Consider the following 12,399-nt stretch of genomic DNA (forward strand, 5'->3'; position numbering starts at 1 on the left):
ATATTGTATTGGAGGTTGGGATCTTTCCCTGTGCCTGACAGGCTTACTGTGCATGGGTCTGGGCAGTAGCGAGGAAGGGGACTGGCTCCTAGCTGCCATCACTTCTAGAGCACTGATAAGCTACAACAATGAAAAGCTGGCCTTTTCATGATTTGGAACCAAGTTTGTCCAGTTGTCCTGTGATCCAGGAGATGGGTAATGGAATGAATTTATCCAGCCTTTAAATTTCCATTAATGCTCCGTTTAAGGGTGATTGCAGATTATTTCTCCATTTTTATTAAATCTGCAAGATCAGAATTTCTCAGGGTGTGTTTCTGAATATAATACAGCTTTGCTGTTGATAGGATTTTTATTTCCTGCTCAGGGAAGAATGATATCTGAAGCCTTCTGGAATGCTCTTGTTTACATATTGATTATTTGTCTTCCCTCGGGGGCCTTATCACTGACCTTTGAGAAAGCAAATACTATGAAACCTGTTTTTATTTTCAGCTTTGTCAGGAGCTGAGTTTTTCCTCACCTCCTTAATAGTACCAAAGGTTATATCATATCATTTATATTTTTGAACTGGTACCAGAAGGATAAGGTGGAGAAAATTCACAACTGTTCTGAAACAGATGCCAACTAGAATTACTGCTCCATGGAACCCATTCCAAGAAATAGATTTTTGTGAAGGGGAGGGATTCAACATAAACATGAAGTTGTTGGTCAAGATTAATAAGATTTGTTATCTTATCAGGGATACTGTGACTACCTCAGATTCCACAGTGTGGTCAAAGTAACCGCAATTTGAATTTATTTGAAAAGATTAATAATGCTACTCTTGTAATTGCAGAGATCTGAGTAGAAACCTGATCCATGAAATTCACAACAGAGCTTTTGCCAAGCTTGGGTCAATAACTAACCTGTAAGTTGATGATTTTATGCAGTAATATCTGGAAAGAAATGAACCATCTACAGAAACTTGTGTTTTAGCATTGTCCTGTGGAGATATTTTTCTGTTCAGTTGTTCCCTTATGTAAATGCTAAGCTGCATTCGTATTGAAATGGCTTCTTAGATGGCAAGAAGCATGCCAGATCTATTGTTTTACTACACCTTAACTTCCTTGTACAACTTTAATATTTGTGATATTTACACATGTATGGATATTTTTGTGTAACTTGTATCCTAGGAGTTAATTTGAAGTCTCATTCATATTTCAGAGATATAAGTTTCAATGAATTAACTTCATTTCCTACGGAAGGCCTGAATGGGCTAAATCAACTGAAACTTGTTGGCAACTTCAAGCTGAAAGAAGCGTTAGCAGCAAAGGATTTTGTTAATCTCAGGTGTGTTTTTACTTATTTTTCTTTTTTGTTGAAGTTGTGGTGGCCCTCTAAATTATAGAGTATGCTAGTTTTTTTGCTGTGGTTCCCAGATTCTCTGGGAGGTTATAATTTAAGAGTATTTTCTACCTCAGTCCTCACAAATTTGGTAAAAAATAGAACATGAGCATTATTCTGTAGTTTTTGAGAACATGAATTAGAGTCCTTGAGACTGCCAGAGAGAGAACATAGCTGTTCATCAGACTGGCTTTTCATATAGCAGATTTGTCATTAACAATGTGGCAGGAGCTCTGTAAGTGTGAACCTACAGAAAATTGGCACGGTGCTCTAATACGATTATAAAGTATTTGATAAAGACATTTGATACCATAGAGATAGGGTTGGGGATAGTGCCATGGGAGAAGAGAATAAATATGTTTACTACAGTTATGTGAACAAAGTACATTCATTTAGTGGTATAAAGTCACAAAGGATCTGGGACATTGATTTTTAAATCAAACTGCCAGTATCATATGATAAATTAGGCATGGTTAATTCATGTATAAAAGGGGTCTGATTAGACTTCACTTTAAATTGCAGTATTACTGCTAAATTTTAAATATGGTTTGTTTTAAATTGAGTTTTTAAAAGCATATCTTATATGAAAAGAGAAAGTCATGGTAACATCTGATAGGAGAGTTCCTTTCACCAATGAGGAAACAGAGGCCCAGAGAGGCTAATGACCAGCTTTTAAAGCATGTGACAGTCAGATCTTTCTGACTCTGGGGCTCTTAAAGATTGAAGTACTTTTTACAAAACAAAAGCATGTCTGTGAAGTTGTTATTCAATGTAGATTTTACCATTTTTTCCAGGTCTTTATCAGTACCATATGCTTATCAGTGCTGCGCATTTTGGGGTTGTGACTCGTATGCACATTCAAACACGGAAGATACCAGCCTCCAAGACCACAGTGTGGCAAAGGATAAAGGCAAGTGCATATACTTCTAAAAATAGAACACTCTTTATGGCATTAATTCAAGTCTCTGTTATTGTAATCATTTGTGAAGGATAAATATGGAATATGTGAGAAAATGGCATTTTCTGTGTTACTGGCATCTTTGTTATGAAGCCTCATGCCAGCTGAATTTACATCATGTATGAGAGAGAAGATTGCAGAAAAGTATGGTTCTTTTCAACTGCACAAAGCTTGAATTAAACACAGTTTATGTTATATATTCAGGTCCCACTGATGCAGCAGGTGTCACGAGCAGTGTGGAGAATGAAGAACATAGTCAAATAATTATCCACTGTACACCCTCCACAGGTATGCCCAACACATTTTGCTGTAGTTTCTTGCTTTAAATGAACATTAGGCAAATATATCTGAAATGTGTGGGGAAACATGTAATTTTTTTTGTAACAGGAGCGGGACTAGATGATGTCATAAGGCCTTATGCCTCAAAGTGTGGTCTGTGTACCAAAGGCTTAGACATCTCTTACAGAATCTCAGTCCCAGACTCATTGACTCAGGATCAGTGTTAACAAGCTCCCCAGACAGTTATGCGCATTCAAAATTGAGAGGCAAAATTGAGGGCTTCATTAACTCTAGGACTAGTTCTAGAAGTTACTGATCTGCAAGGATTTTTAGTGTTACCCCCCTTTTTTTTTAATTCAACCTTCCTTCTCCTTTTCATTCTACTTTATTTCATTGAACTTTAGTAGACTTGGGAAAGTTACTAAAATGAGACCACATATTTAGTTCTGACGTAATGTTGGATTAGACTTCATCTATGAGGGAAGATGGATTTGGAATTTTACTGTAAAAGAAAAAATAAATAATTGGCTAACTTCTGTGCTATGAAGTAGATTTTTTTAAAAGATTTTATTTATTTATTAGAGAATGAGTGAGAAAGCACAAATGGGGAGCAGCAGAGGCAGAGGGAGAAGCCAACTCCCTAATGAGGAGGGAGCCTGATGTGGGGCTCAGTCTCAGGACTCTGAGATCATGACCTGAGCCAAAAGGCAGCTGCTTAACTGCCTGAGCCACCCAGGTGCCCCCCCACTTGTTTTTTTAAACATGTGTTTATTTATTCATTTGAGAGAGAGAGAGCACAAGCGGTAGGGGTGCAGGCTGAGCCAGAGGGAAAAGGAGAAGCAGACTCCCTACTAAGCAGGGAGCCCATCATGGGGCTCAATTCCAGGACCCCAGAATCATGACCTGAGCTGAAGGCAGACGCTTAACGGACTGAGCCACCCATGTGCCCCAATCATGAGCTTTTTAAGTGGGTGTGTTTACATTCTTTTACTACTTAGTATAGTGCTTATGTAGAGCTTAAAGTGACCAGATGAGTGAATGGAATTGGCAAAGAATCTTTTCACCTTAAGCAACATATGTTGTCTAGTTTCCAAATAAATCACTGGAAGGTAAGGGGGTTCAGCTTGCTCACTGCCCTTCCTGGGGTCCTTGTGCTGGAGGATGTACCTAAGGAACTGGCAACCCAATGAGAAGGGAACAGCTTTATTAAAGGGGAGACTAGACAGGAACCGGAAGGGATTCTATGTCCTCCACACTGAATTTAAACCTTAGTCAGCCAGTAGGAACGTTGGTTGTTGGTCTGAGCTCCTCTCCCCAGGCTGTAGGAGAGATACACTGTAGACCTGCCTCCCCACTCAGTTGTAGTAACACACAGACACCCAGGTGTTCACTCAGAAGCAGGAAATAGTGGAGAGTGGAGTCCTTCTGTTTAAACTGGAGGAGGCTGGATGGAGCCTCCTTCCTAGGATTTTGAGGGAAAGTACCTCTACCTACCAAACACTTCCAAAAGGGTGAACTGTTCTCTCAGGTCAGATGAGCTACTACTCCCTCATCCTTGAAAGGAGGATGAGTTCAGATACAGAGATAAATGTGAAAGCTTTCTCTTAACACTCCTTGAGGGGGGAGAATGAAAATAGTTAATTACTTAATTAAAAAAAATTTTTAAACTTCTTGTGATATTTGGGATATTATAAGACATAAATGTTGCAGAGATGGCTTGTTAGGTCTACGAATGTCTCAGTGATTTAAAATGCTTTATGGGATGTATCAAACTTTGTGACAGTTCAGAAGAATAAACCAGAACGTGTGTTTTAGGCAACTGTAATAACATAGTTTTCTTGTGCTCTATAAATAGCATTTCATTCTTCTTTACTAATTTTAAAATAAAGTAGTTGTCATTTGTGACATAACTAGCCTGTCAAAGTCCCTTACTAGAACATACAATTTAGTTACTAAATTAGTTGTTGCAATCCTAGTGTAAGTTTCACAGGGTTTTATTGGATATGGCTTTGTATGTACTTAACATCCATGTGGTTTTGCTCTCCCTTCACTATCTTATTGAATAACCTTTGTCAGGTCAATCAAACACTTTGACATCTTAATTTCTCTAGATGAAAAGTGGGTTGGGGCGCCTGGGTGGCTCAGTGGGTTAAGCCACTGCCTTCGGCTCAGGTCATGATCTCGGGGTCCTGGGATCGAGTCCCACATTGGGCTCTCTGCTCGGCAGGGAGCCTGCTTCCCTCTCACTCTCTCTGCCTGCCTCTTTGCCTACTTGTGATCTCTGTCAAATAAATAAATAAAATCTTAAAAAAAAAAAAAAAGAAAAGAAAAGTGGGTATAATTATACCTGTCTTAACCTTCATCAGGTTGCCCTTGAAAGCCATAATGTGGGAAAAAATTAAATGTATACATGCATACATGTACATATATAATTTTCAAAAGCTGTATTAGGACTAGGAAAGAGGAAGAAAAGAACCTCATATTTATTGAAGGCCAACTATTGTAACGTGCTTAGGTACCTCATGTATATAATTTTACTTAAGCTACACCATGCTATGAAATAGGCATTAATATCCACAGGTGAGAAAATGAAATTTATATGGGTTTAAGCTGCTTTCTCAAGGAAGAACGGCAAGTCATAAACTCTAAATCAAAACCATAGTTTATCTCATTCCGAGCCTTCAGTATATCAAGTACTCTTCATGTATGAGACACTGTAATTAATATATATATACACACACATATCCATGTCTACATCTGTACCTATATCTATATATCTATTTATATATCACTGTTTGGGTTTACCAGATATTTAATAAAAGAAATTGAAATGTGTTGTTTTTAAAATAGCCTAGTCCAATGTCTAAAATAGCTAAGAAATAGAAATCTTTTCAATTTGGTTCAATTCAATTTTGGCACCAGGTTTAATTATTCTAGATTAACCTTCTTTAGCTTTTCTCCAAATGTATAGCATATGAGAATAGGGTGTTTTCTAAATTGTCTTTTATTTCTCTCTCTTGTTTTAGGTGCTTTTAAGCCCTGCGAGTATTTACTGGGAAGTTGGATGATCCGTCTTACTGTGTGGTTCATTTTCTTGGTTGCGTTGTTTTTCAACCTGCTTGTCATTTTAACAACATTCGCGTCTTGTTCACCGCTGCCTTCCTCCAAATTGTTCATAGGCCTGATTTCTATATCCAACTTATTCATGGGAGCTTATACCGGCATCTTAACTTTTCTGGATGCTGTGTCCTGGGGCAGATTTGCTGAATTTGGCATTTGGTGGGAGATTGGCAGTGGGTGCAGAATAGCTGGGTTTCTTGCTATTTTCTCCTCAGAAAGTGCCATATTTTTATTAATGTTGGCAGCTGTCGAAAGAAGCTTATCTGCAAAAGATATAATGAAAAATGGGAAAAGCAATCATCTCAAACAGTTCCGGATTGCTGCCCTTTTTGCTTTTCTGGGAGCAGCAGTGGCAGGCTGTTTTCCGCTTTTCCATAGAGGGGAATATTCTGCATCACCCCTTTGCTTGCCATTCCCCACAGGAGAAACGCCATCGTTAGGTTTTACTGTAACCTTAGTGCTATTAAACTCGTTAGCGTTCTTATTAATGGCCATTATCTACACCAAACTTTACTGCAACTTGGAAAAAGAGGACCTTTCAGAGAACTCACATTCTAGCATGATAAAGCATGTCGCGTGGCTCATCTTCACCAACTGCATCTTTTTCTGCCCTGTTGCATTTTTCTCATTTGCGCCACTGATTACTGCAATCTCCATCAGTCCTGAAATAATGAAGTCTGTTACTCTGATATTTTTCCCATTGCCCGCATGCCTGAATCCGGTCCTATATGTTTTCTTCAACCCAAAGTTTAAAGAAGACTGGAAGTTACTGAAGCGACACATTACCAAGAAAAGCGGATCGGTTTCAGTTTCCATCAGTAGCCAAGCCGGCTGTGTAGAACAGGATTTCTTCTATGACTGTGGCATGTACTCACATTTGCAGGGTAACCTGACTGTGTGTGACTGCTGTGAATCCTTTCTTTTGACAAAGCCAGTGTCATGCAAACACTTAATAAAATCACACAGCTGTCCTGCATTGGCAGTGGGTTCTTGCCAAAGACCAGACAGCTATTGGTCCGACTGTGGCACACAATCGGCCCACTCTGATTATGCAGATGAAGAAGATTCCTTTGTCTCCGACAGCTCTGACCAGGTGCAGGCCTGTGGACGAGCCTGCTTCTATCAGAGTCGAGGATTCCCTTTGGTGCGCTATGCTTACAATCTACCAAGAGTTAAAGACTGAATTGACATGTTTGTAACTTTCCCCCATCAACCAAAATCACAGCATTTATAGACTGAACCCTAGTCTGCTCTTTCATCTGGGAAGCACTTCTGTGATCACTGCCTGGTGTGTCACTTAGAAGGAGGAGAAGGTGGCAGTTTATTTCTTAAACAAGACATTTTCAGAGAACAAGTGCCTAAACTGTCAATCAATGAAAAATGCAATGTCCAAGCAATGTGTGGTCTATTTGGAACAAATTTATAACTTGAAAAAGATTTTATGTATATCATAGCAATATAACGTTAGGTTTTCCTGATCCGTAAGAAGCAAATTTAAACCTGTTTCAGAATTAAGCACAAGATGAAGAACAGCTGTTAATATTTTTTTAAGAATATTTGAAAATGTGATTTTATGTAACTAAGAAAAAGTCTTGCTAATTTTACCTAATGTTGCATCATTAATCTCAGGACAACTTACTGCAGGGCCAAAAAAGGGATTGTCTCCCAGGTAGAACTGTGAGAGTAGAAGAGTAGGCATTATCACCCAGTTGCATTTTTGGGTCCCATCTTTGACATAATAGCATCATAAATTTTGTTTAAGTGACTTATAAATCTAAAACCTGAAGATGTTTTTAAAACAATATTAACAACTGTTAGATTTTAAAAGAATAGCTGAACATTTGTTTTCAGACATTACGCATCTCTTTGGTGCAATCACAGTGATTTTTTCCTCAATGTCTTGTGACCACACTAGGAAGAAGTAAAGGACTAATTGTTGTGTGGGTTTGGTAGATTTGGATAAACTACTAACTAATATGGAGTTTGAATAGCATCTGAGGGATTTGATGGCTCCATGGAATGTTCTCATTCATAAGCAGTTCTTTAATAACATTGGCTGTACCAACATTATCCAGTTTTGTTGGTATGTTATCTACGGCTAGTTTAAATTATACAGAAGATAAACTGGTAAATTATTGTGTCAAGGTGGAAGAAATTGGGAGTAATTATTGACACAAAGCACTTATCATGGTTTCTTAAGTGAGCTGGATTCTCCTAAACCTGTGCTATTATCTGGTAGCTTCCATACATTTTCCCCTTACTGTGATTTAAACACAAAAGAGCCTATGCAACAGTTCAGAAATTGTGTTCTTGTGAGACAAAACAAATGTGTTGTCAAAGAAAAAGAAAAAGGCATAAAGCTTAGGCCTATGTCTTTAACAATTAAAATTTTACTTGATTCTTATCTATGGACTTTTGACATGTCACTATGTGGAGTCTTAAAGTTATAAATGTTCAGTGTGTTTTTTGAACAATATGCTAAATCAATAGCAAACCCACTGCCATATTAGTTATTCAGGATATACTAAAAAACATTAAGCTAGATTGCAGTTTAATAATTAAACTGTATATACTGTGCATATAATGAATTTTTATCTTATGTAAATTATTTTTAGAACACAAGTTGGGAAATGTGGCTTCTGTTCATTTCGTTTAATTAAAGCTACCTCCTAAACTATAGTGGCTGCCAGTAGCAGAATGTTAAATTGTGGTTTATATACTTTTTTGCATTGTAAATAGTCTTGGTTGTACATTGTCAGTGTAATAAAAACAGAATCTTTGTATATCAAAATCATGTAGTTTGTATAAAATGCGGGAGGGATTTATTTACAGTGTGTTGTAATTTTGTAGGGCCAACTATTCACAAGTTTTTAAAGTTGCTATCATGTTTGTATATTTACACATCTGATAAATATTAAATCATAACTTGGTAAAAATATGTAGCTAAAAGTTTTTTTTTTCTCCAAAATTTAAGTCACTGAAAACTTTGCATTCATTTAAAATATAGAATAGCAGATATCTAAAATGTGTGGTAAATCATGCATTTACCACATTTATTTCTAGTGGGAGATACACTATTGTAAGCTGTGTTTTGAATTATTAAAGTTCTAGAAATCTAGCAATCTATTTTGCCTTAATTTGTAACTAGGTATGTTAATGAATTTGCTTAATGTTAAAGTAGGCAAATTAAACTATTTTTTTTAAACATAGAATGTATTATTTGTTTCAGGGGTACAGGTCTGTGATTCATCAGTCTTAACAATTCACAGCACTCACCATAGCACATACCCTCCCCAATGTCCATCACCCAGCCACCCCATCGCTTCCACCCCCTCCCCTCTAGCAATCCTCAATTTGTTTCCTGAGATTAAGAGTCTCTTATAGTTTGTCTCCCTCTCTGGTCTCATCCCGTTGAAGTGAAGAGTATTAGAAGAAATGTTCGAAGAACACTGCTGATATATACAAGTAAGATTTATTCTATCTTAAGTCTGAACCATACTCATGGAAAAAAAAATTGTGAAATTTAAGAGAATACCATGCATTAGATCTTTATTTAAAAGCAAACGATTGGTGGTGGGAGGGGGGTGCCTGATTGGCTCAGTAGCTGGTGCATGTGACTCGATCTCAGGGTTGTGAGTTTGAGCCCTGCATTGGATGAAGAGATTACTTAGAAATAAGATCTTTAAAAAAAAATAAATAAAGCAAATGATTGGGGTGCCTGGCTGGCTTAGTTGGCTTAGTTCATGGAACATGCAACTCTTGATCTCAGGGTTATAAAGTTCTAGCCCTGTGTTTAATGTAGAGATTGCTTAAATAAATAAAAGCAAATGATTTAAAATCCTGCATGATACCAAATGTAGTCAGTTGCCGAAATGTTTAGATATAAATATTCACCATCATGAAGCCCTCATTTTACAGATGAGAAAATAGAGGGCTTGATGAAATTCAAGTGAATACCTAAGACACACACAACAAATTAGAAACCAAACCAGCACCCAGTTCCTCCTAACTTGAGACGTAGTTGTTTGGTTTTGTTCATTTGTTTTAAACTTAAGTATATGTCCAGAATTCCCACAACAAAAAGTGGAAGAGTGTAATTATTCCTCCCATCCCTTCAGCCTTCAGCTCAGGTACCCATCACCCAAATGTGGCAATTATCAACAGCACATGGTAAATCTTGTTTCATCTCCACCCCATTCACCTATTTCCTAACTCCCTCTAATCCATCTGCCCTTCGGATTAGTATTATATATTTAAGATTTATTTATTTTAGAGAGAATTTTAAGCAGACTCTGTGCTGAGCGCGAAGCCCAATGCCAAGTCCAAAATCCCAAGACTTTGACACCATGGCCTGAGCCAAAACCAAGAGTTGAAGCCAAATCAATTGCACCATCCAGGGATACCTGCCCCTTGGATTATTTTGAAGTGAATCTAAGACACTTCATCCGTAAATATTTCAATATGTCCAGGGATAAATTTTTAAAAGTTGCCCAATATATTGCTACAAGGCTAAGTGGTAATGGTGTTACTTTTGTAACAAAGTCAGACAGGGATTTTTTGTTTGTTTGTTTTTTGTTTTTTTAGAGAGAGAGTGAGAGAGGGAACACAAGCAGAGGGAGTGGGAGAGGGAGAAGCAGGCTTCCTGCTGAGCAGGGAGCCCAATGTGGGGCTTGATCCCAGGACCCTGGGATCATGACCTGAGCTGAAGGCAGACGCTTAAGGACTGAGCCACCCAGGTGCCCCCAGACAGGGATTTTTAAGCAAAAGTTACTCTTAAAACAAGGTTACAAAGCCAGAAAAAAAAATGATCTAGAATATATATCATGAAAGTGAAAATATATGAATAGTAAGAAGTTACTAAGTTAACACCCAAAAATTCAAGGGGAGAGGCCTTCTTTTGAGCTTATTTATACATTTGTGTATAATTCTACCGAACTTATGGGGTGCCTGGGTGGCTCCGTTGGTTAAGTGTCTGCCCTCGGCTCAGGTCACCATCTCAGGGTCCTGGGATAGAGTACCACTGTCTGGTTCCCTGCTCAGTGGGGAGTCTGCTTCTCTCCCCACCCCCTTCCCCACCCCTGCTTTCTCTCTCTCTCTCTGGGAAAAAAAAATAAAAATAAAAAAATCTTAAAAAAGTCTACCAAACTTGATTATGGCTTCTCACTCTCAGCAATGACAAGACACTAAAGAGACCACAGGACTCAATTATGTTCACATAGCAGCACCCATACCGTGCATCTCTTTGCTTCATTATTTCCAGTGTTTCTATGGCATAATGCAGTAGTTGGTCATTATTATCAGGATTCTGAGGCATCAAGGAAAAGACATAATTTGCTTCATAAAACATTTAGAGGAGGCAGAGAAGTATATGACATTTAGCTTCCTATACCAAGAGGTTAAAGTGGGAAAGTTTGGGAGTTTAAATGACACAATTTATCATTTACCATTTTCTCTGTCAGGTCTTATGTCAGAAACTTTATTATTAATGAGATAATATGACTGGGAGGTAGGTTATTTCCCTACGTTACAAAGGAGTAAGTTAGGACTCACAAAAGTCAAACAGCTTGTTTAAGGAAACCAAGTAAGAAAAAAATCTCTGATTCAAATCCAGGTCATTTTTTTTTTTTTTTTTTTTTTTTTTTTACTAAGGCTTATGCTTTTTCCTATTTTGCTTCAGGTATGTCAGATTATGTCTTTTGGGAATAGCTTAAATTTATCTCCTATGAAGCCCTGAAGTGGCCCTAGGCCTTTTGATGCTGTTACTGATTCTAAGGAGGTTCTCATAAATGGTTTTAACCAGATATGCTAAAATTGAATAATTGGGGTAGAGAATGTAAACTACTAAGCCACTTTTATTTTTTATTTTTTTTAAAGATTTTATTTATTTATTTGACAGAGAGAGAGAGATCACAAGTAGGCAGAGAGGCAGGCAGAGAGAGTGAGAGAGGGAAGCAGGCTCCTGCCGAGCAGAGAGCCCGATGTGGGACTCGATCCCAGGACCCCGAGATCATGACCCGAGCTGAAGGCAGCGGCTTAAACCACTGAGCCACCCAGGCGCCCCAGCCACTTTTATTTTTTGATTAATTTTATTACTCAGTTAAATCCAATCTTCTTCCATTTCCATTTTCACTTTGTTCTTACTGAAAATTTTAACAAAATTAACAAAAGTTAGCATTGCATTAAAACAGTTCTAACCATGTGATATTTTATTAACTATAGCTACTGCCTTCTGAATTGCCCTCGGTTGCTATTATTTCTACCGTATCTAATTCTCCTGTGTCACCTTTTGCAGATCCAAATTTCATCACGGACTTTCTATCACCCTGGTCAATAACAAAATTTGTGTGCTGTTTTGGCCTCTGTCAGTTTTCACTCTGATATTTCTACTAGCAATATGCATTATGACATAAATAGGACAAAAAGCCTTATTTACAAGTGTACAGTTTTGTCAGCAGGAGTAAAGCATCCAGCTTTATTGTTTATCTCCTCTTTCTTGCTACCTTCATCCCTATTCCCAGTCCCTGAGAGGACAGGGCTCCTTCCGAGGCCCCACAAAACATTTTTGTTATGAATAAAATGTGTTACCACAGAATATTTTAATGGTATGATGCTACACCACAAAATAATGAACGTGCGACGGTAGGGTTTTTTTCTCCTCTCTC

The 12,399-nt window shown here is 37.9% G+C and overlaps 1 protein-coding gene across 1 annotated transcript in view; it reads left to right on the forward strand.

Annotated features, from left to right (window-relative positions):
- LGR4 (leucine rich repeat containing G protein-coupled receptor 4) overlaps positions 1-8,855 on the forward strand; it is a 102,960-nt gene extending 94,105 nt beyond the window's left edge. Inside the window, exons 14-18 of the mRNA XM_080815286.1 lie at positions 833-904; positions 1,201-1,326; positions 2,175-2,290; positions 2,543-2,626; positions 5,644-8,855. Of these exons, the coding sequence (XP_080671412.1) occupies positions 833-904; positions 1,201-1,326; positions 2,175-2,290; positions 2,543-2,626; positions 5,644-6,920 (1,675 nt within the window). The 3' untranslated portion in view covers positions 6,921-8,855. The remainder of the gene's footprint in view (positions 1-832; positions 905-1,200; positions 1,327-2,174; positions 2,291-2,542; positions 2,627-5,643) is intronic.
- Positions 8,856-12,399: the final 3,544 nt, after the last annotated feature.

This window comes from Martes martes (assembly GCF_963455335.1).
Source record: "Martes martes genome assembly, chromosome: 10".
NCBI lineage: Eukaryota > Metazoa > Chordata > Mammalia > Carnivora > Mustelidae > Martes > Martes martes.